This window comes from Theileria annulata, chromosome 2, assembly GCF_000003225.4.
Source record: "Theileria annulata chromosome 2, complete sequence, *** SEQUENCING IN PROGRESS ***".
NCBI lineage: Eukaryota > Apicomplexa > Aconoidasida > Piroplasmida > Theileriidae > Theileria > Theileria annulata.
The window spans coordinates 1,418,382-1,443,689 of NC_011099.1; the positions used below are offsets into that span (position 1 = coordinate 1,418,382).

The window sequence follows — 25,308 nt, forward strand, 5'->3', positions numbered from 1 at the left end:
ATTTTCATTTGATAATTCTATCTTTGTAGCTTTATCAAATTTTAACTCAAAATTTTAAAACCGCTTTATAATTTCAGCTTATTTTAAAGTTGATCTCAAAAGGATTTATTAAAACATTCTTATAAATTGTACAGCATCTACTTTCAACTCTGGATATTTTTTTCAAAAAATATAATATTAGAAATAACTTAAGTATATTTTTTAAAAAACGATCTCTATTGTAATACAATAACTAAAAACACCAAATAACCAACTCAATCGCAATAGTGATTTTATACAGACCAGCTCAAAACCCCTAGAATCATACTATAATTATAACTAATTATACTCTTATTTTCCCCTAAGGTTAACTTGAATTATAATTGAAGTCAAAATGGTTATCGAATACGAAAATGGTTTTGTATTAAATAGAACATCAACCGACGACGGAGTTATCGACAGCAGCGATATTTCGTCTGATTACGATGAAGAAGAGTCTATTATTAATCATGTAAATCGTCATCTGGAGCTCATAACGCGTGACCAAGATGGAAACTATGTTGATGTGCCCCTGGATCTTCATACTAGTTTCGTTAAAAATGGTCGATTCAATGCTGACCTTTTCCCTGGATCAAAACTCGAAATGATTAAGTGGTCTTATGAAGAAGTTCATCGTCATGAGGGTGGTGACTATCCAATTAGGCTTGAAGTTAATGATGACGGGTTTTTACTTTACTATTTGTACAAATGTGTTTCATTGACAAAAGAATGGAATTCATGGCTTCAAAAAAGCATCAACTATCCCTCTTTCTTTAAATTCTACTCATTTCCTGACAGAAACATTGCTGAAGAATATTTGAGATCAGCTAACAATGAAGGGGCTCCTAGGAATCGCGTTGGAGGTTCACCACCAAGTAAACTTGGTTTAGCTGAACCGACTGAATATATACTTTCGGGTATTCCTACGATGATGACAGACAAAACCTCAAACGAATGTATTCGTCCGTTATTCTATAATTTACCCCGGGAACAAATTGATGATTTTCGCAGAATGGCTGAAGATTATGAAACATCCTTGTTGGACTATGACATTGAACATCTAGAATACTCTAAATTCAGGTATCCATTCATTCCAAACAGTAATACAAATGTTATTAAAATTTTTGAAAAAATTATGGTATTAAAAAATGATGATGAAAAACTAGTTGAATTTGAGGTGGACATTTTTACTAAAATTATCAAAATTTGCACCCTCAAGAATGATTATGAATTTAATTATTCTGAACTCGAAAATGGAGAAACACCAACAAGGAGAACGATTGAGATAGTACAGAATCATAACAATATGGAATATCGACAATCATGTATAAGGGGTAATGACAGGATTACTAGAATATGGGAAGAAGTAATAAGTCTGTATAACAGAAGAAGATAAGTTATATTTTTCACACGCGATCTCTATTTATTCTATTATTTAAAATTTTAAGGTGTTTTAATATTACATAACCCATAGACTAAACTAACATTTCAAAAGATGGTTGATTAGAGTTTAAATCTTTTCTTATTTCACCAGATGTATAATATGTTATATATTTAAAACAAAATAAAATTGGTTAAATTAAACCAGCAGAGTTCTCTAAAACTCATGGAATCAAGGGTAAATGTACAATAGCTAACTGTGGTAACTTATCAATGCTGTAAACAAATTTTCAGACAACAATACTGACACACTTTAAAATGTAAAATAATAGGATTAACCTTCATATACATTTAATGTCATTCCAGTATATCCATTTTAATATAGTTCATATAACTAGATAATTTTGAGTTTATATACAAATTAAATAACTGAATATATATAATAATATATCATTGTTATTATTAGATCTACCAACAATAAATTATCAGAACATTACATTTAATTTAAAATAATATTAAATCATTAAAATGGTAAAGAATAATATTTGTAAATTAACTGCTGATAAAGAAAATGGCCATTCTTATGATCCCGATGATTCTGACTTAATTGTACTGGACCTCAATAATGAAGAAAAGAATAATAAATATACGTATCTTAAGAGGAATGATTATAAAGAATATTCTGTATGTCCTGGCAATTATATTAAAAAAATAGTACAGGGAAACAGTTTTGTATGGGAATCCTCATCCAAGAACGACTTCACATTTCTAACACTGTTTTACGATGGTGATGAGAAGTATATAGTAATTTTCCCATATGTAGGAAATCTAATACTTTTGCGAAAATCAGATAATGGTTCCTGGATTAATATAAAGACAAACCTCAATTTGAGGAAATTAAAAATTTGTATAAATAATGGAAATTTACTTGCATTTGATTACTATTATTTTGACCTTCAAAACTTTAACTTAAAATTCATATTTCTTCATTTTTGTGAAGTGGTTTTTTATGAAGGAAATTTGATTTATAACCACTGTGATAGGCCATTAAATGGATATCCATATTCATTATCATTTAATTTATTAGATGACACTTTCTCAATTCACCTAATGGATGAATCTATACTAACATATCAAAATGTAAAGAAAGAAGTACCTGAAATAAAACATTGTGCCCTTACTAAAAACGATAGTTTTTACAACACTTCACGGTCCACTCTTAAACGTAAACTCGAAGATTATAAGGATCAAAAATTGATTAAAAAAAAGAAATTAAAACACGATAGACGAAAGTATATGTGTTCATATTGTTCTAATTTTTATTATCCCAAAATTGACGTTAATGCTAAACTTGTCTTTCTTGATTCCAATATGATTATGTCTACTGATAAGTTCGTATCTTATTGTGGATGGTCATATAGGGATTTTAAAATAAGAAAAGGGTTTGCATTTGGAGGCGTAGACGAAAGTTCTGAAAATTGTGGAATTCCATTTGAGGAAAAGTATCCTTCATATCAAATAACTGTTCGTAGGTCATTTTATGAATTACCTGAAAATCGTGATCTCGAGTATAAGCAAAGATCTAATCCAGATTATTTAAGTTCTATGAAGCCAGATATAACTAAGTTTAAGTTCTACGGCAATGACGATATTGAGATCAAGTCTGATGATATGGAAGTCTGCTATGACGACTTATTTTATGTAATAAAGTTTAAGACTGAATTACACAGAGTGGTTTATGATGGCAAGGAGTATTGGAATTACAACAATAATAAGAATAATGGACTTCCTATCAAAATATACTTCACCGACTACAACAATGATATGAATGTTTGCTTCAATGATGGGAAAATTGAGAAGGTAAAGATTAAGGTACTATATATCAAAATGTTCAAGACTGATGAGTTTGGTAATAGGGTAATGATAACTGACAAAGAGTACAAAGTCTCAAGGCCTGAAAAGGACAAACGACTATATAAATTAAAGGAAGGTGTTAAGTGTACAGAGATATGGCATGATGATCGTGAGTTTGTGTGGAAGCACAAGGATGGTGACCCTTATCCAATTTCAATTGTTTATGATAATCAATTATTTTCAATAAGCTTAAGATATGATTCATACTTTATTGTTTTATTGAGAGGACTTGTATCAATGATATGGGAACCCATGATATACTATATTCCCAAATATTTTAAACTATATAAACTGGATAAGAATGGTAACAAATTAGAATTGAATGATAAAGACTATGATTCAAATTGTACCCATTTCGGAAGGTTTACTTATGATTTGAAGAAAAAAGTCGAATGTGTTGAGCTTAAGTTTAAAGGTGAAACCCTTTGGAAGCATGAACAGTCCCAACCGTATCCACATTCATTCGGTTACTCTGCTTATCACGAAACAATTACGGCATTCTGTAAAACATTTAGAATTAGGATGGTATGTACAAAAGGTATTTGGAATTCATCTCTCGTTGGGCCATATATTCCTGTGTGTTAATGTTGTTCAAATCTAAATATATATAATCATTTTATATAAGGGATTAAATAATTTGTTTTATAAATTATTAATATAAAAATATCTACTTGGTAATTACTGAATATATTTAATGAATCTGGAGCGTGTTGGATATGAATGACTCAATAAAAAAATCCAGTTTACACATTTGATTTAAAAACTAATCAAAAGGTGAGATAGATTTTTATTGTTCATAATCAATTAATTTTAGTAATAAATATATGATAAATATTATATATTGATGATTAGGATGGGGTAGCTGAATTATAAGAAACGTCCCTAAAACACTAAAAATCAAATCAAATTTAAACCAAACATTTTAATCTAAGATTATTATAATCAATAAATTAAAATATTTAGTGGAAGGATGCCAACCTATAGGATCTGTTTATATATCAATAAAATACACGCCATATATTAGATCCAAAAAAGAACTATCCTAATAAATTAATCAGATTTAATAATATTTTAATAATTAAATTTAATTTTCTCTTGATTTAATTATTTTTTCCAAATTGAAGTATAAGTCCCAGCACTTGTCTGCAGATTCTATATCAGCTAACGCGGTCTAATATTTTATCACAAAATAAAATTTAGACCACAAACTCTTATTTTAAAACCGCTCTATTTTCTAACAAACAAAACTTTTTTTTTATTTTTTATCTCAAACATTTTCATTTGATAATTCTATCTTTGTAGCTTTATCAAATTTTACATCAAAATTTTAAAACCGCTCTATTTTCTAACAAACAAAACTTTTCTTATTTTTTATCTCAAACATTTTCATTTGATAATTCTATCTTTGTAGCTTTATCAAATTTTACCTCAAAATTTTAAAACCGCTTTATAATTTCAGCTTATTTTAAAGTTGATCTCAAAAGGATTTATTAAAACATTCTTATAAATTGTACAGCATCTACTTTCAACTCTGGATATTTTTTTCAAAAAATATAATATTAGAAATAACTTAAGTATATTTTTTAAAAAACGATCTCTATTGTAATACAATAACTAAAAACACCAAATAACCAACTCAATCGCAATAGTGATTTTATACAGACCAGCCCAAAACCCCTAGAATCATACTATAATTATAACTAATTATACTCTTATTTTCCCCTAAGGTTAACTTGAATTATAATTGAAGTCAAAATGGTTATCGAATACGAAAATGGTTTTGTATTAAATAGAACATCAACCGACGACGGAGTTATCGACAGCAGCGATATTTCGTCTGATTACGATGAAGAAGAGTCTATTATTAATCATGTAAATCGTGATCTGGAGCTCATAACGCGTGACCAAGATGGAAACTATGTTGATGTGCCCCTGGATCTTCATACTAGTTTCGTTAAAAATGGTCGATTCAATGCTGACCTTTTCCCTGGATCAAAACTCGAAATGATTAAGTGGTCTTATGAAGAAGTTCATCGTCATGAGGGTGGTGACTATCCAATTAGGCTTGAAGTTAATGATGACGGGTTTTTACTTTACTATTTGTACAAATGTGTTTCATTGACAAAAGAATGGAATTCATGGCTTCAAAAAAGCATCAACTATCCCTCTTTCTTTAAATTCTACTCATTTCCTGACAGAAACATTGCTGAAGAATATTTGAGATCAGCTAACAATGAAGGGGCTCCTAGGAATCGCGTTGGAGGTTCACCACCAAGTAAACTTGGTTTAGCTGAACCGACTGAATATATACTTTCGGGTATTCCTACGATGATGACAGACAAAACCTCAAACGAATGTATTCGTCCGTTATTCTATAATTTACCCCGGGAACAAATTGATGATTTTCGCAGAATGGCTGAAGATTATGAAACATCCTTGTTGGACTATGACATTGAACATCTAGAATACTCTAAATTCAGGTATCCATTCATTCCAAACAGTAATACAAATGTTATTAAAATTTTTGAAAAAATTATGGTATTAAAAAATGATGATGAAAAACTAGTTGAATTTGAGGTGGACATTTTTACTAAAATTATCAAAATTTGCACCCTCAAGAATGATTATGAATTTAATTATTCTGAACTCGAAAATGGAGAAACACCAACAAGGAGAACGATTGAGATAGTACAGAATCATAACAATATGGAATATCGACAATCATGTATAAGGGGTAATGACAGGATTACTAGAATATGGGAAGAAGTAATAAGTCTGTATAACAGAAGAAGATAAGTTATATTTTTCACACGCGATCTCTATTTATTCTATTATTTAAAATTTTAAGGTGTTTTAATATTACATAACCCATAGACTAAACTAACATTTCAAAAGATGGTTGATTAGAGTTTAAATCTTTTCTTATTTCACCAGATGTATAATATGTTATATATTTAAAACAAAATAAAATTGGTTAAATTAAACCAGCAGAGTTCTCTAAAACTCATGGAATTAAGGGTAAATGTACAATAGCTAACTGTGGTAACTTATCAATGCTGTAAACAAATTTTCAGACAACAATACTGACACACTTTAAAATGTAAAATAATAGGATTAACCTTCATATACATTTAATGTCATTCCATTATATCCATTTTAATATAGTTCATATAACTAGATAATTTTGAGTTTATATACAAATTAAATAACTGAATATATATAATAATATATCATTGTTATTATTAGATCTACCAACAATAAATTATCAGAACATTACATTTAATTTAAAATAATATTAAATCATTAAAATGGTAAAGAATAATATTTGTAAATTAACTGCTGATAAAGAAAATGGCCATTCTTATGATCCCGATGATTGTGACTCAAAGTGATAACAACATATATAATATATGGTATGATTATATTTGTTTTAGATTAAAGTCTACGTTCTTTAAAATGTCCTCTACTACCAAGCTTTTAGAGGTATTAGGTGATTTATAGTCGAACTTAGATAGTTCAATATTTTTCTTAACTAGCATAGTCTGATTGACATCAGTCTCAATATCACATGGAACATTCACTTGCTTGTTTGGTATTGACTTGTTATAATTAATATGTGTGAAGCTATTGTCAATTTTACTATTGCAGTTGTCGGTGTGATTATTAGTATCAGATTTTGTAGTGTTTGTAAATGGCCTGGGAGCTGAAAACTTTTGAAGCCCGGTTCTAATAATTGGTTTAGCAGGAATAAAATTGGTAAACATAAATTCTTCCTTTTGAAAAACGTCAATGACATCAATGATGTTTCGAGGCGTAATGAACTCACGACTGAAAATTAATTAGTAGTGAAAAATGTGAGTAAAATACCCTGAAAGGGAGTCCAAATCAGACTTGAAAATATCGAGAGTATCAACGAGTCTTCCAAAGTTGTTAGAGTATTCATTTAACTCGTATAGAGAAAGGCTAATTGAACCATGGTTACAGACAGCCTTCAAAAGTCCAGAGTACCACTTCTTCTTTTTAGTGTTAACGTTAGAGGTGTAGTTGCAATTATACACAATCGAATTTAGAGCCATTGAAATATATTACAGGTGTATAATCGATAATTTATATAACATATAGGAAATTGAGCCCAATCAATAGGTCTGAAAAATGAAATTAGTATAAATAATGATAGTTAAGAATACGTTTATAGAATCGGAGTATCCATAAGCATCTCGAAGTAAACCGAACTTAAGATAACCGTCTGAAGAATTTTATTAAGTATAAAAGTACCATCGTCGTCGTCGTCGTTGGGAAGAACCTCAATTGTCTAATTCAGATAAAATATAACATTAAGTATATAAAGATAATATAATATATATAGATGAAAAATTGTATATACCAAATTGTCAGGTAGAATGTTAGAATAATTGGCAGAATTGTAGTAGTTATAGCCCTGGCCATAAGGTTGGTTATAATAGTAAGCGTTAGATGAAGATAAATTTACCTTTTCCTAATTAAAATATTAAATCTTCAATTATTTACTTCTTACCGTGGATTTTTGGTTTTGTGAAGTTGATAAAGAGTAGATGTGTAGTGTGAAATTGAGGAAAAGAATGTGAAAAAGCGGAATTAGTATACAAACTGTTCTTTTTATTCTTATTGAAACCATTTAATTTTTTATCATTGATTTTTAAGATATTAATTAAAATTGTGTGTGCTGAGATTCGATAATGATGTTGTAGTGTTTATTGGTATAATTTTGGATTATTTTGATTTTTGACTAGTTTTAATTATAACTTTATTTGTTGATTTCTTAAATAATTTCTTACTTATTAATAGTTTTTAATGATAGTTATTTTTTACTGTCAATTATATTTTGATGATAAATAATATAAACATTGCCAATAATTTTAATTATTTACTATTAATTAAAAGAAATAAGATATTATGTACACGAGGAACTATCTCCCGTAGGACCTGGTATCCTCGAGTGGATAGTAAGAAGATAAGCGTAGTTTTACTCAAGGATTCCGAAGGTTTGGGCAAATCAGGGGAAATCGTAACTACTTCCAGAGGTTTTGCTAATTATCATCTTTTTCCAAATGGCATCGCAGCTTACGCGAACTGGTATAACATTGATCTTTACTGCACTAAGGATCCAGATCATACTACACACTCAACTAAACGTTAGTCCATGTTTTACCTTTATTTTCCCTAATTTTACATTATTTTTATTAATTATTTTATATGACCGGAATATATTTTCATGAATTAATAACATCCTATGTGTAGGAGATGTAATAACGGCCGAATTTTCATCAAAGGATGTTAAGCCTGAATATATATTATTCAGCAGTCGTTTTAGAAAGTTTGATGTTAATTTTGATGTTAGAACTTTTGCTTCTGATACCACAAGACTATGTTCACCAATATCAATATACCAAATTCTCGATGAATTCTCCAATAAATATACCATTGATGTAATTCCATCCCAGATAAAAGAAATAAGGTGTAAGGATACCGGCTCAGTCATTGATCTCTTTGATTCTTTCGAATACTTGTCCTTTAGTACCGTTGGTACCTTCGAAATTACCATCAAATTTCCTCTGACAGACGACCCTGATAATTCTATAATATTTACCCTTTCCATTAATTCTCTGGATTACTCGTAATTCTTTAATCTAATAATTATTTTTTAGGTCAAAACACCAGTCTGATACTCTAGACTTTCAACTGCCCATTTAATATTCTCTGTATATTTATTCATATACACGTCAACCATAACTTATTTGTGATGTATATATACACGGGTATACATAAAGTGCATGTCATTGAAATTCAGCTCAGATTATTCAGTAGGTAATTAATTGTGCCTAAGGAGTTTGAATCAACGAGTTTTTTGTCAATTAAAAGCTTGGATAATGACTCCAAAACCGTCTTCAGCTGGTGGCCGTGGCAATATTCAGTAGTTTGTGGGAAATTGTGAATGAGGAGTTCAAGCGTCATAAAATGCCTCAATGAAACTGGCGCAGAAAATGGAGAATCGGTCTTTAAATCCTCATTACATATTGCGAGTGACTTGCTAATTAATAAAACAATGTGATTTATAACATTTGTCTCATTGTTGTGAACGCATGCAATTGCAAAGTTCTGGCACAATACTGACAATGGCTGTTGGATTAACTTATTACTAATTCCACAAATTACAGACACAGATTCCATTATCTACAATATTTATTAACACATTCACCATTGATAATCAAATAATAGAGTATTACCGATTCGAAATGCCTGAACATGACTGATCTTGAGATTGAAGGGTGTAAGAGATTGGCGAACATTTGTAGGCACACTGAGAACAATTGCGGATTATCGGAGTTTTTAAGGGCTTCATTTGCTGAGAAGATAACTTTAGACCTATTAAAATATTGTTCTATGGTAAACCATACCCTTGGTTTCTTGTTTTAAACAACTGCTCTGTAAATAAATAAATGCTTGAGGCCTTGATCAGGTCAAAGACAGGCAACCTCTCAGCCACGGGCCAGTCCAACATCTTCACAACCCACGAAATATCATATCTACACATTTAACATTATTTTTAATTTAAAATTAGTTATAAACCACATATTAGTTGTGTTTATATTAAGTAATAGTGTAAAACTAACGAATCTCTCAGGTTTGATGTGTCGTTTTGAAAGAACTGTTTAACGTACAGCAGTTCAGTGTCCAGCAACGTCTAAAACACATTATATTTATGTTTATTTACCTTGTTTTCTTCAGAGTACTTGAGTATTAATTCCTTAGCCTTCTCGCTGTTGAACTTCTTGAACAGTGTCATATCAAGTATCTTTACTCCACTAGTTCTGGTAACCTTAGGCTTTACTACACACTCCTAAACATTTTGTGGTTTTAGATAATACCAGTTTGTTGTTAGGTTGTATAGGTGTTTTTCCTGGTTTTAATTTCCACAGAGTTACTTTCCCACTAAGTTCAATTGTTGCTATTCCATTATATGTCGTCTCAACCACCTAATATTATTATTCAAGATATTATCATCACTATGCTTATAATTTTAGGGTTGTACCTGCCATACTGACGACTCCAGTGCTATTGTTTGCAACAGTTGGCCATTTTTAGTGCTCCAAACTCTCACTGTTTTATCCTCCGAGGCGCTGAACGCCACATCGAACTCTTTGGAGTGTCTTACATCTACTCAAATTTATAGAACGTGTACAGAATTTTAATGAATAGCCTATTACCGTAGACAAATCCTTCGTGGAGCTCCATGCTAAAGAGCAAACACAGCGAATCGTTAAAGCACTTAATGGTGCAATCGTTAGAACACGTTAGGTAGTTGTCTTTGATACTGACCGCTCTAATTGCATCATCGTGCAACTCTAAACATTAATATAATTGATTGATAATACTCTTTGATTTAACCAAGTTTCGTCCGTTCCAAAAGCACAGGTCTCCATTCTGCATGGCAGATACTACTTCCCCAGTAACCAGACTATTCACATAAACTAAAAACAGTGCATTATTTTCTATTTAGTCACGAATTGTTGTATACATGAGTAGCATTGTATGTAAATTACTGTATTGTTGGTACCTGAATATTTATATTGGGTCGACTGAATGCGATATTGTTGAGTTCCTGACAATACGTCCCAGACAATTGCTGTTCCGTCCCAACTTCCGCTTACAAGTTTACTTGAATCTGGCATCTCGTGTAAACTACACACCACATCATCATGCCCCTGCATCAGATTTGTTAAAGCTAAGCTTTTATAATTTATATATCATTCAGTATGTTTAATACGTAATTCTAACCTCTAGAGTTAACAGCTTCTTCCCTGCTAGATTAACCCTATGTATTAGTTTATCCCTACCGCACGTGTACACACACAGTTGGTGCTCATAAAGTGTTAATTCTTCGTTAGGGTTAGACTCCAGTGATGACATATCCAAGAAATCGTTAAGAAGTTGTGAAGGTACTATACACATAACCGTGTTTACGTGGGCCATGAACCTCGAAACTATGTTACAATATCCCAAATTTGTTAATTTCCAAACGACCACGTCACCTTCTGCTCCTCCTGTAACCAAATACTCGTGATTAAAGACGTGGTTATCGGAAGAATCTGCTGAATTGAGCAATGATAGGTGGTTCTCCCCAATGTTACAACCACATCTAACACCCCTTTCATGGCCAAATAATTCTCTATGTAAGTCGTATGAACCGTTATAAGGGTCCAAATCCCCTGAATTTTTCTGGACAGAATCCATTAATTTAGGTAATTTTATTAAAATAATTTACAATTCATTTAAAATAATGATTTTAAAAGTAGAAGATTCCATTAAAATACCCTAAAATTCATTTTAACTAATTAAAATAATAATATCTTAGTAACAACCAATTAAAAACTAATAGTTAATATTTAAAAAATCTGATAATTTATTAACGGATGGGGAATTACTAATTTTCCTCAATTATTAATTTATTTATTATGTAACAATAACTTTTTGTGTTTTATATATTAATACTAAATTATATGGATTGATAACATTTGGTTAAAATTCTTGTATTTTAGGCATTCCATTGTACTATACTTACACATTACTGATTCTTCAAATAATATATGATATTATTTATCAATTTCATTTCAACTTTTATTTTAGTTTACTACAAAAATGTTTTCATTGCTTTAATTATTTTAATATATCCCATCGCATCAGTTTGTTTTTTTAAATCTAATATATTTCCATTTGTCACAAATCACTTTACACCTAACATAATAAATCGCAACACAAATAATAAAACAGCTTTTAATAACACAAATAACTATTTAACAGCAACTGGTGGCGGAAAAAATGAAATTAGCGAGTTTAAGATTTACTCTCGGGATAACCGAAACCCTTACTATCCCGAGGAAAGGTTTTATAAAATGATTACGGACAAGTATTCAGAAGTAGATCAACTAATAGAACAACATAAAGACCAAAATGATAAACTTCAGGTAATTATATAAACATAAAACATAATAAATTCCAGTAATTGGTATGTTAATTGTTTTGTAGTTGAGGTTAAATTATTTGCAATGTACTTCGAACTTGAAGCTTTCCGATATGCTTAGTAGAAACAGTAACAATACACACCACAAGCTATGCGTAATAGCTGACATGAAGAGAAGAACACCGACACATAACCCAAGGTGTGATAATAACGTACTTTCCTATACGGACGCGGGTGAAGTGGCCCTGAATATGGCCTCAGTAGGTATGAAAATACTTAATTATTCGAATGAATAATCAATGTTTAGGTTTTGACGTAATATTTGTGAACGTTGACCAGAAAAACTACGGTGGCCACATCAACGACTTGAATAAAGTTTTTTTAAACTTGAGAAAGCTAGGCAGAACACAAAGACCAGCAATAGTCATGAAAGATATAATTTTACATCCAATACAAGTTTGTTTCTTATATATAATTAAATGTTAAACTGAGTGAATTTGTAGATAGCACAAGCTGTGGAAATGAGAGCTGACGGAGTCATTTTGAATGCAGCAATACTGGGCAATGCCTTGAAAGACCTATTAACCTCGTGCATTACCATGGGAATTGAGGCAATAGTTGAAGTTCATACCACTGCTGATGCACTTAGATCTGCAGAAATAGGCTTCACTAACTTCATGGTTCCTATTCAATCATATTATTTAAGTATATATACACAATATACAAAGTTATTCTGGACAGTATATATCCATGTATAGATAAACCAGTGGGATAGAATAAAAAATATTCTATACCCAACAAGAGCATTGGAAATCAAGGAAGTGTTACCTGAATACGCCACAACAATTGCAGCTGGTGGCATAATGACAATGGAGCAGGTTCATATGTTAGCACTGGCAGGTATAGATGCCGTTTGTTTCGGAAGAAGACTTGTATACCCAGACGTACCAGACTTCATCAACCAAGTCAAAAGCTGGAAAGGACCCTCAAAACCCATTCTGAAACTAAGTAAGAACAAGTTTTTTTCAACAACACCAATGGAAACAACAAATGGAGATAACGTGCCCGACAATAGTAAAATTAACATAAAACTGAGTGACAATCACCTTTCATTATTGAATGAAATGAACTACTTTTACTTTGGAAAGGGTAACGAAGTTAAAATTTCAGACGAAATTGAACAAATTAACAAAATACCAGAGTACAAAATCGATTATGAGAAGGAGTTGACAGATGATCAGAAGTCGAGAGAAATTACTATTAACATAGGAACACCAACAACTGAAAATTCGGCCAAAAAAGTGGTATGTTCTGGACAAAAATTTTGACCAAACACTATTTAAATTAAAATTATTTAGGTTTAAAAACACTAATTTATATTATGTATGTTGCAACATTTATCTTTCAGACTGATATAACCAGGACTATTGAGGGTCAAGACGAAGATTTTGATTATAACATTCATAAGCATAATAAAAGAATGGAAATGTTCATGTTAAAGTGGTTTGTTGAGAAGAAGAAATGGATAAAAGAAAACATTAGCAGTTATGAAAGCGAAGAAGAAGCTTCAAGGGCATATGAGCTCAAGAAGGCGATTGAAATGTACAACCACTTTAGATATGTAACAAAACCAGCAATGGGAGGAATTTTAACACAAAAAGAAATGGTTGAAACTGAAGAAAAGTTATTGAAAAATCTCAAGGATAAGTATGAATCAGCTCCAAAAGAAAATGGGAAAGTGAAACTAAACTTTGATAATATCACAACAACCACTTAATATTTATTTTTATAATATTTTTAAACATTTTTAACTCAATGTGTGAACTATTCAGTGTCACTCACCTCTAATATTTATTGAGATTTTATATTATTGAATGATATTTAGATTTTTGTCCCAGTTGTTAATAATTTTAATTTCTATAAATCAATTGAAATGCTTTGACTATTCAAACAACGAATCGGAGTTGGAAGAATCTGTTCTAAATTGTTACTTATCAGAGTGTAGACTAAGTGCCCAGGATTCCTCATTTCTGTGCCTAAGGCAAAAACTTCTCAATGATAACGTCGAATATACTGGACAATACAGGTCAAATTTATATACGACATATTATCTTTGGCTCATTTCACTAACAAATTTATACCCTAACACTGTAATATATAATGAAGTGCCCTTAGAGGCTGATCAGTCACATTTATACAAGAAAAATTACATTAAAGAACCCAAATTTGCTCCCCTGTACTATAAAATTAAGTTTAACGAGTTTTATGATCACCTGAGAAAGTATATTCATGAAGATGTAAACGGTAAACACTCACCCTTATATGGCCATTTGAATAAAATCTTTGACACACCGAAGATAGTTTTGGAAGCTAAGACATCATATACATCAGTTTACGATGAAGTATTCGATCTAAAACTGATTGGAGATCATTCAGGCTCAGTTGATGTGTATACGAAATCATTTCTTTTATTTGTTGATTATTATTTATTGGTACGGTTGAGAAAAACTGCGTATAGGTTGAAGTTTCTAAACTCTTGTCCCATTCTATATAAATTGAGGTTTTTCTCAAAGTCTAAATCGTTTTTTAAACTGTTTAAAAGGTATAAAAACCTTATTTTGGACAAACAAAGATTAATCAAATATGTAAATCTGCTCAAGTATTTTAATTTATACAATAAGGATATGATTGGCCTTATCCAACCAAATGAAAGTGAAATAACACCATTTACACCTCTACCAGTTGATAGTAATGGAGACAGGATGGGAGATTTGCCATTATTTGCAACCTCTGTAGACCAAAGTTTCTACAAACTAATCGAAAAAATCGTTACAAAACTAACTGACGTTGATGGAAAAATAGACCAAATATTCGAAATTTTGGAAAAGTTTGTAGAAAAAATGTATAAAGTGTCAGATTTGAGAACAATATATACACTGGATAGCTTCTATATACTGGAAGTAACACCAAAGTCAACGGGAGTCACATTGTATAACATGTTCACCCCGAAAGAAAGAAAATTAATACTGGACTATAAAGATAGTTTATTGGTATCATCGCATATTCGAAAGTTGGATTTTGACCATTTCATACTCCAAATTGTTAAAAAATTCGTAATAACAGCACCGATTGTTGTGCTGTTTACAGTTTTAATTTTTAAATATATCAACACATTTCAAAATAAACGAAACTAATCATTTTAAAATAATATAATAAACATATGATATTTGTTTCAAGATGTAAATGGATAATGTGTTTAGATATCTAACAATATAGAATGTTAACAGATGATTCTAAAATAAATCTGCAGATAAAATAAAATAATTTTATATTTAAAACGTCAAATTTATCGTCAAAATACTTTTAAATTATTAAATGGATGAGTAAAAAATAATCTAAAATTTAAAATCGTTTTAATGAAATCATGATGCCCAAATTAAATTTTTAATAGCTCAATGTAGATTTAAACTTTGTAATTTTAATTTTAAATGGCATAGTTTTAATTTAAAGTTTAATTTAAATGTGTAAAATATGGATTCTAAAAAATTTTAATTAATTTAAGCATTTGGAAGTATATTTAAATGAAATTGATCTAAGTAAACCAAACGAAAACCAGTTTGTTTATTTTTAATATTTTTAAATATGATCTTAATTTATATAATAAAATTTTGAATCATTTTTTGTAAAATAAAATGAGTTTTGATAATTCCTCAAGTTCAAATTCTAATTTACCAATTGTGGATTCCCTGCCCATTAGTAATAAAGATAGCCCTCAAAACGAGTCACAATCATCAACCTTTGAATCGTATAAATCAATACAAAGCCTGGATATCACAGATGAACCATTTGATACATCATTAAAAGTTGAACAATGTGAAGATTCTAGTAATTCTTGCACCAAAGTGGAAAATTTACCAAAGGCCATACGTCTGACAGATTTTAACGCTATCAACGCATTCAAAAATTTCCTATCAAACCCACTGGGATCCAAAACATTAAGCGTTGGAACAGAACAACCGAATGAATTGGATGTTAGCGGTAATTACCAAACGTGCGGGAATAAACCTGAATATAATCGACAAGAATCGCTGAGTAAAGAAGATGTGTACAATTTATCAGATGAATTCGTGTCAAACATTTCAACTTCAACATCAAGCGATATTGACGAGAGCCAATATTTGGCAGGAGAGTCTGAAGTTGATTTGTCAACGCCACTGAAACTTAAAGACTTGATGATCTATAAAACAATACAGTTTATGGATTATAGACGTTTTTCTAGAAGATTCAATGGGATTAGGAAGCCAGTTTCATACAAGAAGGCGATGTTAATCTTCTTTTTCTGCGCAGTTCTGGCACTGACACCATTCGTGGTTTTCAGACGACATGATGAACACTATACAATTAGTATACAAATAAAACGAGGAGTGGTGACATATATTTCATCTCTGGCATTTGTAATTGCAGCATTTCTGCTTGCCAAGGCGCAAGTGAGCCTGCCCTTGCGCTTCCCAGTGATTCTTTCGTATATATTCATGGTCATAACCATGATCGTGCTGATCGTTTTCAGAAATATCGCACACCTCGATGTGTTCATATGGACAATACTAATCTCATTCGCATCAGAGCAAGTCTTCGTAATCGCAATCACAAAGTTGTTCATACACTATGTCCCTATATTGGCACTACACGGCCGGTTTCTGTCGTGTACGGAGCATTTCCACCTGATCAAGAGAACACAACACGCAAATAAAATCAATATTACAATGAGCAGATATAACGATTATACAACGATTTGGGAGAGTGGATCGTGCGGGTTCTTTACTTGCATATACAGGTCATTCTACCGTTTCTTTCTGTCATTACACAAGAGAATCAAAGGCCGTACAAATCAAAAAGGTATTGATTAATATAGTTATGCATTCCCTATATAATAAAAATTGGAATACTGAATTTGGTTTTAGATGAGCCTCTGTTTGGACACCAGATGAGATATAATGGAAAGTTCGACTCAAATAACCTGCCACACGGGTACGGAGAATGGCTAGAAGACCACATCTACGGAGAACGTCTTCAAGGTTATTGGTGGCATGGGTACCCAGTAGGACCATTTACTTCACAAGAAATAGGATCGGGTTCTATATTTGTAAACAACAGAGTTGCATTTGTGACTGATACACACTTGGAGGGACCGAAAATACGCTATGGAGTATCGTCGACAGAGTGCTCAATATCGGGATATTTCTTCAAGCAAATGCCAAAAACATATTTCTTCAACCCTGATGTACGTTTAAAATACTTATTTATTCTACATCATAATAGTATCACAAAATTTTTTAATTTTAATATCAATTGACGAATATTTTAGTACCGAGAAGTTGGGAATTGCAAGAAGGAACCATGTGACTTGTTTAACTTACTGAGAGAAAGTTTTGATGGGATTAAGAGTTCGACACCACAATGGTGTTTTGGTATGTTGAAGAGACAGTTTCACATCAACAGACCGAATAACCAAGGATATATGAACATTTACGTGGACAAGATAACAAACTCACTAAAAATTGATGGATACAGAATTAAGAAAACGGACCCGTCAGCAGAGAACCCTGATGAGATAAACATCAAGCTGGTAATGTTTAAGGGAAAACGTAAGGATTATGGTCCGCCAGATGATTACCAGAGCCCAGTGGAGCTTAAACTCTTTAAGCCAAGCACCACAAGCCTATTTAATAAATTGAGAATAAAAAATAATGATAAGGATGGTAATTCAAAGCAAAGACGTGGGTGTAAATCACAAATTAAGAGTAGGATTTCAATGCTGATCAGAGACGAAGACGAGTGGGAGAATAAGAAACAGATGTGCAGACACAAGATTGTGGCGAGTGGTTGGAAAAGAATAAGACCCTCAACAAACCCAGAATTGATACCAGAACACGTAGTACTATATATCCATGGATATAATCTAACACTCTACGAGGTAAGAATTATTATATTAATGCATTAAAATATTAAAATATTGTTTTATTGTATTCATGTAATTTAATCCGTTATAGGCGTGTTCTCAGATGGCTCACATTGTTTCATTTTCGAAGTTGCCTCCATATATACTACCGTTTGTTTTCAACTGGAAGGGACACCACTGGGGAATGTTTTCTGCCTTTTCGTACCCCAAGGCTGTTAAAATCTGCACGAACCCGAACATTGTGGATGCATTTATCGAGGTTATCGAGGACCTCATTAAGCTGGGAATCAAGCATATTCACTTTTTGGTTCACTCCTGTGGAACAAGAGTGTTCTTAAACGTGATTTTATCAGCGATTAAAAAAGGGTTTGACACTACATAAATTATTTATCTAAAATATTGTGAATACAGATATATAATATTGTGTGTAGGTACATTGTTCCGGTATTGAGTGACGAGTACCTGGTCATAAAAGAGGAGACGAAGAAGGACCGTCTACGTATGGATAGTATAATTTTAATTAACCCAGACTATCCGATGGAAAAGTTCAGAAGCTATGACTACTTTGTTATTCGAGGGTACTGCGACCACATTGTCATGTACGTCAATAACATGGACCAGTGCCTGTACGTGTCAGAGTTCTATAACAGGGAACAGTCGCTGGGCAGATCCATATTTGAAATGTGCACAAGCAGTAAAGTAATATCCAATATACTCAAGAAAGAGTATATTGATGAACCATTCACAATATATGAAGGCTACTGCAGAAGTGCCAAAAAAACCGAGTTTGATAGGGACCACAGAGTTGTTATTCTGGATCAAATTGGTGAGCTCTCTACACCGTCAGATGGGAATTCGCCTTATAGCAAAGAAACTAGGGTTGATAATTTTGAGTTGCTAGGATATGATGAAAAACGTGAAAATAAAAAGAGTAAGTTCGGTGCTCGATACTCACTTGGTAAATATGCAAAAACCAAGAATATTTTCTGGACTTCAAGGATCAGCAGTAAGATTGACGATGAAGGTATGGAACTCTGGCTCGACTTAGATGTCGTCGACACCTCGATGATTGACACCAATGTTGACTTCTTCAAGCATTCCTTCTACCAGGTTAAGCGTGAGATCATGGACGACATCAGGGAGGTCATTATCATGCACACTCGGGCCTTCCAGAGGCAGAGCAGACTAGACAGAAGGAGGGGGAATGTATATGTTTTTAGAGTAGCCCCAAGAGATGTTAGTAAACTTTTATAACCGTGATTCCATGAAAATATAGAATTTTAATAAAATTATTAAATGTATTATAGAATTTTGATTTTTTATGATTAATTAGTATTTTTATAATAAAAATTAGGTTTTTAATGGTTAATTAGGTTTTTAAAGGTCAGGGTGTAAATGTATAAGTTGTGTGGTTGAATGACTTATTTTATAATATATAATGAGTAAATTATTCGAGCCCCTGAGGAGAAATGTGTTATTTAGAGAAATTATAAAACCCAGGTGGGTTTTAGAAGTTCCAAACTACACACGAACACCTCTGTGGAAACAGTTTTTTGAAGTCCAATTCACAAGCAGAAATTTCTTTATATTCGGAAGCACATGGGCAGCCTTGGCTTCATTCGGCTTTTTAATGTGGTATTCTAGACTTTTTGGTAAGTTAAAAAATATTCATTTTTCATAGACCCTCCACCACTTGAAAGACTGGACAGATATTGGCTTAACTCACGTAAGATTCCTATACCAATTTTTAGTTATTTTAGATAAAATTTATCGTTTAGTCATGCAATTATTTTATTTCATCTTTAGCTAAATTTCGCATCCTATCGGCATACTATAATAAGGGAAAGCGGCCTGGAGCCAAGATATCGTTAATGACCTATGAGGTCAGGTACTTTGACCGTGGACTGGACCACCCGTTCACAATGAATGAAGTTAAGGACTTCTTATTTAAAATGAAGGAAAATTATCTAATCGAAAACCACCCAGGCATTCAATACCCGAATGTGTTTAGGCAGCACAGTAATGTCAAAACACCAGCAACCCTTACAGTTAATTTACACTAATTTTTTGCAAAAATCCGTTATAAATTAATTTTAGCTAATTGGGTATATCTATATTACATTACAAATTAGTTAAATATTATCCAGAATGTGGTTTTGTGGAATTTTAGGTAGGTTCTCCAACTTGTTATTACTACCGGTGCTAAGATAAACCTTGTGCCTTTTAAAAACTCTAGGCTCGTAGACCATGTTGGCCCTTTTACCACCAGTAACTGACTTTCCAAGTTTCTTGAACTTGCGAATAGTCTTATCGTCGTCCCTGGCAACCTTATAAAGCTTTGCCATTTGTCTGTTCTTATCAGAATCGATATCTCTATCCTTCCACTTACTACGCATAACTCGAATAGGACGGTTACCTACAAAAGCGTGATTCATCTCCTTAAGAGCAGTAAGCATTTCGTTAGGATTAAGGAGGGAAACGAATCCATAACCCCGAGATTTCCCTGAATTTTTATCCCTAATAACCCTTGCGCGTTGAAATGAAGGGTACCTTTTAAAGGAATTGGCCAGGATCTCGTCGGTAACTTCATTTCCCAAATCTCCACAGAATATGCGATAGTCGTTCTTAGGCCAGTCCTCTAAAGTAGGATCATTCCAAACAATTCCAGCAGCTTTCCTTAAATGAACTGGGCCTGTAGATTTCTTGCCAGCTGCCATTCTACCACCGATAGTAGCAGCCAGCTCATCAGATACATTCATCATATGCGGATTCACGGGCTTAATAGGCCCCTGGCAAAATGAAGGTTCAGGCATATTTTAATATACCAAAATACTATAAATAAACAAATAACATTAACACTTAAATTAATTTTAAAATTTTTAATTGATTGGAAAAATAATTAATAAAATAACAGTAATGAAATGACAAATGTAGGGAAAGTAATTAATAAAAACTAAGGAATAAATAGATAAATTCTTGTATTTTTTATATATTTAGAAGTGTATCATAGTATTTTAAATAATTGTAATATAATTTGTTTTATTATTTGTAATATAAATGAAATGTTCATGCTTTGACTTTTGAAAATAATTAAATTTCCATGATAATATTTTTAAAGAATTCAAGTTTTGATGATTTCTTTTATTTTACCATATATTCTGGTTTAACAAAATTTGAGGTTCTTAATGGACAAAAATGAGTCTTTTGATGACTTCTGTAACAGATCTTTCGAGATTCTCTCCGATTCTGTCAAGGTAAGATCTCTAAAAAACATTTAAACATTTATTGTAGAGGAGAATAAAACCATTTGAATCTCATACTTGTGAAATAACATCGGTAAGTTATACATAATCATTCCAAATTAGGAAATATCCAAATTAGAGGATTTCATTAATAAAAAGTTTAAAAATGGCAAAATAGGCAAAAATAAGTTCAAAACCGAGACAAATGTGTTTTATGAACAGTACAATGAAGTAATTAATGAAGAATTAAGTGATTCTTTATCGGATGAAATGAGCTTCTGTTCTGAATCATGTCAAGAAGATAAAGCTATAGGACCACATTCGTCAGAATATAGGAGTAGTAGCCACTCTGTATTTATAAAAGCACTGGGGAATTTGGTGAATTTGTATGAAATTCTGGATAAAACTGGAGAAATTTCAAATTTTACAAAGGCGCCTCCTGTTCCAGTTACTGAATTATTTAGAAAACATAACCCAGAGGCGTCTAATATCTTTGATTTTTATAAGAATGAAGATGATTTGGATGAAAATACCCCAGGCTTAATCTTTAATTTCAATGTTATGAGTAAAATAATGACTGATTCCATTCGCACATGTCTCGTGAGTCCTTCTGAATTTGACAAAGTGTCAAAAGCACTAAATTCACCGGATGAAACCCTTTTCAATTCTTTTAATCATTCTGATTTAGACGCGAATGAGTGTTATAAAATATTGAAAGTTCTATTTAGTTGGTATTTTTCAGGCTACTACACGGGAAGAATGGAAGTTATAACCCAATCCAGTGATAAATAAAATAATCTGTAAAATAAATAATATAATATTTTTCAACATTATATTGATTTATTTAATATTAATAATGTATAAAATGGCCTAATTTGCCATTCAATAATCTGGAATAAATGACAGATCAATCAGACGATTCTAACCTGGAAATTGATGACCTATCTGATATTTTAGGTATCATTGATTTATCGCAAATACAGCACCTTCCCTCAATTGATTTATGGTCCAATAAAGACTCTAAACAAGATGTTCTCTCAGATGTGTCGTCACAGTCTGACAAAAAATCGAGTATTTCAGGAAGTTTGGACTCAGTTAGCGTTGTTAGCTCCTCAGAATCAGAAGATTCGTGCGTTTCAGCCGATGATTTACAGGATTCTAACGACCCTAACTTACTATACGGGGTAAACTTTAACAGAGCACAATCTCTCCTCTTTGAAGGTATTGGTCAACAATTATATACTAAAATTAACTTTATAAACCTGTTTTGATGATTTTTAGGACAAAACTTTGGAATTAAGTATCATGTTAACACGTTATCACACTTGATGAAGGATTTGAATACAATTTTTAAGTATCTGCTGGTTCAGAGTAAATACAATGTGGAGTCAATACTATGTTCATCTTTTGAAGTTTTTCATAAAGTGCATAGAACAGTGTGTATTTTGTCATCAATTGGATACTTAACACTCACGCCTGAAATGGCCAAAGGTATAAGAATCAAGAACCTGATAGTCATTTTCAAAAAAATCTACAGCGATTTCGCGTCCTTCCATACCCATATGTGTAAACTACTGTCAACAGACGTCAACGCAACAATCAGCTCAAAACTAATCGAACTGATGCCCCTTCTAATTGACACATTTTTTTGTATATTAAGGTTTTTGCTGTGCTATATTAAGCAGAAAAACACCCAGTCTGATATGATTAACATATTTGTTAACATTTTAAATTATTGTACATTACTGTGTTGTAGCTATTTGGACCACTCGGAGGAAATACTTAATAAAGTCTCTATATCTACTATTTATCGACTAGTGATTTTATTTATACCACTTGAATCAGTTTATAATGTCGTAACGGAGGATGTGAGCACAAAAGCACTGGATTATAAACCAGATTGTAAGCTAATAATTGAACCACTTCTAGAGGAATATTTGTCTGATGGGTTTAAGCCGTCCACACTAGTACTTGAGAAATTAAGGTTATATTCATACGAGAATAAGAGTGATAAATTTGAAGCAGAGTTAATGTTGACAAAAATGACCAGAGAGTCGCTGGAAACATGCATTGTTACCGGAGTTACAAGAAGACAGTATCCAACATTCCAAATTGACCCTATAGGTTTTTTTGATCTTGTAACAAGTAATCCACTGGCTGAAATGTGGAAGAAGATTAATTTCTGGCTCTTACAAAGACTTGATAGCCATCATAGTGAAATCAGAAGAACATCACTCAACATCATCAGGCATGGTCTGTGCACAATTAACTTCAACGAAAGAGATCGACAGCACATTTTATCATATGTGTACAACTGCCTAACAGATGATGACACACTGCCAAACTCACTCTCAATATTGATGTACGTTTCAAGGCTATACCCACTCAAGGACGGAGCTGTACGTAGAATAGCAAACCTTACGCTGAAAGGCCTGAGAAAAGACGTTAAATTGAAGGTGTTGGAGTTCTTTTCAAAGTGCAACTACACACAAAAAGGACTGGAATTCCTATTAACTGTTCTAAAATCACTGTGTAACTATTCATACGAGTCGTTTGATTTAGACCAGAAGGCTAGTGAAAATTTCAGGAATTCTGGTGAAATTAAGTTCGCACTAAGTGATTGGCCAAAGATAGTTGATATTCTTCACTCAGTTTCAAAAGCCCATAAAAACATTTCAAAATTAGTAGTACCCACAGATGACATCACTCCATACATTACACAGAAAAGGCTGCGCACCATACCTGTTTCGATATGGGTGTCACTCCTATGGAGTTATCTTACGAATACTGACGATGATAGATGGAGACTCTTCAAGTGTTTATGGTTCTCAGAGGCTAAAATCAGGTTCCCCTCAATTGTAAAAACACTCTCAGAGGAAGATAAGAAACTGTTCGACGCATATTCTAGGGTCAATGATGAATTTGTTAATTTCGGAACTAATGGGAAACCCGATATCTCTGTAGACTTCGTAAAGGATCTGAATAACTGGAAAATTCTGCATGAAATCAGAATATCTTACCCATTTGACCATTTGGATAAGACTTCAGCCTTGTTTATGGACGAATTTACACTTGATACTAATAAGGATGTGTTTGGTCACTTTGGCGACGGGTGCAAGTGTGTAGACTGTAGGATGGACTTGGTGATCAATGACATTGATCACAAGATTTATAATAATTCTTCTAGTAACAAGAATTTCCCTTACAACCCATTTTCTGGTATTTTTACCAATACAAAGTGTGAACTCATTGATGATTATAAGGATGAGCCGCCTGAAGTCTTTGAACTCAAATCCCAGATTTCTGAATTAAACAACCAGCCTCATGAAATTTACTCGTTTGCAATGTCGAGGTTTAAAACTGAGCCTTTGAACGCCGATATTAAGAACATGGCTTTGAATGTGGATGATGTTGACTGTTACGAGTTCCCAGCAGCGCTGGGTACAAGCATTTCATTTGGCTTTTCCTGTAAATCCAGGAGTGTCCCATCTGATTTAGTTATTTTTTATAAATTTCCAAGAATTATAAATCCTGAAGTTAAATTTGATGACTTGAAGTCACATCGTAGTAATTTATTGCCCTTGAGAGTAGATTACTTTAGACCAAAATTGAGGTTGGACGAAAAGGAACCCGACCTGTACCATGGAACCGTTTCATTTAACATCAAATTTCCTTATCCTACATCTATTCCATTTCCAGTTGACTTTTACTACAGAGTTCACGATGATACTAAGAAGTTTGGACACATTTGGATACACCCTAAAAGAAGCTGTTAATTTACTTGTACTAGCTGTGTT

At 32.2% G+C, this 25,308-nt stretch overlaps 14 protein-coding genes across 14 annotated transcripts, besides 11 other annotated features; 10 read left to right on the forward strand and 4 right to left on the reverse strand.

Moving 5' to 3' along the window:
- Positions 1-373: 373 nt before the first annotated feature.
- On the forward strand, positions 374-1,414 carry TA12270 (uncharacterized protein; the record flags this gene model as incomplete). The annotated part of the gene is made up of 1 exon (XM_947350.1): positions 374-1,414. One exon carries the CDS (start codon positions 374-376, stop codon positions 1,412-1,414), a length of 1,041 nt encoding a protein of 346 aa, XP_952443.1.
- Positions 1,415-1,926: 512 nt separating this feature from the next.
- On the forward strand, positions 1,927-3,897 carry TA12265 (SfiI-subtelomeric fragment related protein family member, putative; the record flags this gene model as incomplete). The annotated part of the gene is made up of 2 exons (XM_947351.1): positions 1,927-2,082; positions 2,119-3,897. The coding sequence occupies 2 exons, from the start codon at positions 1,927-1,929 to the stop codon at positions 3,895-3,897; spliced, it is 1,935 nt and encodes a 644-aa protein (XP_952444.1).
- Positions 3,898-5,067: 1,170 nt separating this feature from the next.
- On the forward strand, positions 5,068-6,108 carry TA12260 (uncharacterized protein; the record flags this gene model as incomplete). Its single annotated transcript, XM_947352.1, has 1 exon — positions 5,068-6,108. The coding sequence occupies one exon, from the start codon at positions 5,068-5,070 to the stop codon at positions 6,106-6,108; it is 1,041 nt and encodes a 346-aa protein (XP_952445.1).
- Positions 6,109-6,731: 623 nt separating this feature from the next.
- On the reverse strand, positions 6,732-7,388 carry TA12255 (uncharacterized protein; the record flags this gene model as incomplete). The annotated part of the gene is made up of 2 exons (XM_947353.1): positions 6,732-7,140; positions 7,180-7,388. 2 exons carry the CDS (start codon positions 7,386-7,388, stop codon positions 6,732-6,734), a joined length of 618 nt encoding a protein of 205 aa, XP_952446.1.
- A 113-nt stretch (positions 7,389-7,501) lies between these two features.
- On the reverse strand, positions 7,502-7,966 carry TA12245 (uncharacterized protein; the record flags this gene model as incomplete). The annotated part of the gene is made up of 3 exons (XM_947354.1): positions 7,502-7,624; positions 7,697-7,807; positions 7,847-7,966. The coding sequence occupies 3 exons, from the start codon at positions 7,964-7,966 to the stop codon at positions 7,502-7,504; spliced, it is 354 nt and encodes a 117-aa protein (XP_952447.1).
- Positions 7,874-7,942: a sequence feature (1 probable transmembrane helix predicted for TA12245 by TMHMM2.0 at aa 9-31).
- Positions 7,967-8,176: 210 nt separating the features above from the next.
- Positions 8,177-8,969, forward strand: TA12240 (uncharacterized protein; the record flags this gene model as incomplete). Its single annotated transcript, XM_947355.1, has 2 exons — positions 8,177-8,483; positions 8,590-8,969. The coding sequence occupies 2 exons, from the start codon at positions 8,177-8,179 to the stop codon at positions 8,967-8,969; spliced, it is 687 nt and encodes a 228-aa protein (XP_952448.1).
- A 166-nt stretch (positions 8,970-9,135) lies between these two features.
- On the reverse strand, positions 9,136-11,583 carry TA12235 (uncharacterized protein; the record flags this gene model as incomplete). Its single annotated transcript, XM_947356.1, has 11 exons — positions 9,136-9,522; positions 9,576-9,714; positions 9,747-9,875; positions 9,963-10,033; positions 10,064-10,189; positions 10,218-10,325; positions 10,382-10,506; positions 10,557-10,694; positions 10,725-10,820; positions 10,907-11,054; positions 11,128-11,583. 11 exons carry the CDS (start codon positions 11,581-11,583, stop codon positions 9,136-9,138), a joined length of 1,923 nt encoding a protein of 640 aa, XP_952449.1.
- A 353-nt stretch (positions 11,584-11,936) lies between these two features.
- Positions 11,937-12,032: a sequence feature (Signal anchor predicted for TA12230 by SignalP 2.0 HMM (Signal peptide probability 0.054, signal anchor probability 0.606) with cleavage site probability 0.014 between residues 32 and 33).
- Positions 11,937-14,087, forward strand: TA12230 (anthranilate synthase component II, putative; the record flags this gene model as incomplete). The annotated part of the gene is made up of 6 exons (XM_947357.1): positions 11,937-12,314; positions 12,376-12,574; positions 12,618-12,766; positions 12,814-12,990; positions 13,069-13,614; positions 13,719-14,087. 6 exons carry the CDS (start codon positions 11,937-11,939, stop codon positions 14,085-14,087), a joined length of 1,818 nt encoding a protein of 605 aa, XP_952450.1.
- Positions 11,973-12,041: a sequence feature (1 probable transmembrane helix predicted for TA12230 by TMHMM2.0 at aa 13-35).
- Positions 14,088-14,184: 97 nt separating the features above from the next.
- Positions 14,185-14,247: a sequence feature (Signal peptide predicted for TA12225 by SignalP 2.0 HMM (Signal peptide probability 0.945, signal anchor probability 0.000) with cleavage site probability 0.733 between residues 21 and 22).
- TA12225 (uncharacterized protein) lies at positions 14,185-15,504 on the forward strand (the record flags this gene model as incomplete). The annotated part of the gene is made up of 2 exons (XM_947358.1): positions 14,185-14,870; positions 14,913-15,504. The coding sequence occupies 2 exons, from the start codon at positions 14,185-14,187 to the stop codon at positions 15,502-15,504; spliced, it is 1,278 nt and encodes a 425-aa protein (XP_952451.1).
- Positions 15,400-15,468: a sequence feature (1 probable transmembrane helix predicted for TA12225 by TMHMM2.0 at aa 392-414).
- A 498-nt stretch (positions 15,505-16,002) lies between the features above and the next one.
- Positions 16,003-19,523, forward strand: TA12220 (uncharacterized protein; the record flags this gene model as incomplete). Its single annotated transcript, XM_947359.1, has 5 exons — positions 16,003-17,206; positions 17,272-17,591; positions 17,676-18,284; positions 18,361-18,635; positions 18,701-19,523. The coding sequence occupies 5 exons, from the start codon at positions 16,003-16,005 to the stop codon at positions 19,521-19,523; spliced, it is 3,231 nt and encodes a 1,076-aa protein (XP_952452.1).
- Positions 16,630-16,686: a sequence feature (4 probable transmembrane helices predicted for TA12220 by TMHMM2.0 at aa 210-228, 245-262, 272-291 and 304-326).
- Positions 16,735-16,788: a sequence feature (4 probable transmembrane helices predicted for TA12220 by TMHMM2.0 at aa 210-228, 245-262, 272-291 and 304-326).
- Positions 16,816-16,875: a sequence feature (4 probable transmembrane helices predicted for TA12220 by TMHMM2.0 at aa 210-228, 245-262, 272-291 and 304-326).
- Positions 16,912-16,980: a sequence feature (4 probable transmembrane helices predicted for TA12220 by TMHMM2.0 at aa 210-228, 245-262, 272-291 and 304-326).
- Positions 19,524-19,707: 184 nt separating the features above from the next.
- Positions 19,708-19,893: a sequence feature (Signal anchor predicted for TA12215 by SignalP 2.0 HMM (Signal peptide probability 0.000, signal anchor probability 0.961) with cleavage site probability 0.000 between residues 62 and 63).
- On the forward strand, positions 19,708-20,332 carry TA12215 (uncharacterized protein; the record flags this gene model as incomplete). The annotated part of the gene is made up of 3 exons (XM_947360.1): positions 19,708-19,921; positions 19,951-19,995; positions 20,076-20,332. 3 exons carry the CDS (start codon positions 19,708-19,710, stop codon positions 20,330-20,332), a joined length of 516 nt encoding a protein of 171 aa, XP_952453.1.
- Positions 19,849-19,908: a sequence feature (1 probable transmembrane helix predicted for TA12215 by TMHMM2.0 at aa 48-67).
- A 69-nt stretch (positions 20,333-20,401) lies between the features above and the next one.
- Positions 20,402-21,082, reverse strand: TA12210 (RNA binding protein, putative; the record flags this gene model as incomplete). Its single annotated transcript, XM_947361.1, has 1 exon — positions 20,402-21,082. The coding sequence occupies one exon, from the start codon at positions 21,080-21,082 to the stop codon at positions 20,402-20,404; it is 681 nt and encodes a 226-aa protein (XP_952454.1).
- Positions 21,083-21,454: 372 nt separating this feature from the next.
- Positions 21,455-22,303, forward strand: TA12205 (uncharacterized protein; the record flags this gene model as incomplete). The annotated part of the gene is made up of 3 exons (XM_947362.1): positions 21,455-21,523; positions 21,561-21,605; positions 21,635-22,303. The coding sequence occupies 3 exons, from the start codon at positions 21,455-21,457 to the stop codon at positions 22,301-22,303; spliced, it is 783 nt and encodes a 260-aa protein (XP_952455.1).
- Positions 22,304-22,410: 107 nt separating this feature from the next.
- TA12200 (uncharacterized protein) lies at positions 22,411-25,287 on the forward strand (the record flags this gene model as incomplete). The annotated part of the gene is made up of 2 exons (XM_947363.1): positions 22,411-22,732; positions 22,793-25,287. The coding sequence occupies 2 exons, from the start codon at positions 22,411-22,413 to the stop codon at positions 25,285-25,287; spliced, it is 2,817 nt and encodes a 938-aa protein (XP_952456.1).
- Positions 25,288-25,308: the final 21 nt, after the last annotated feature.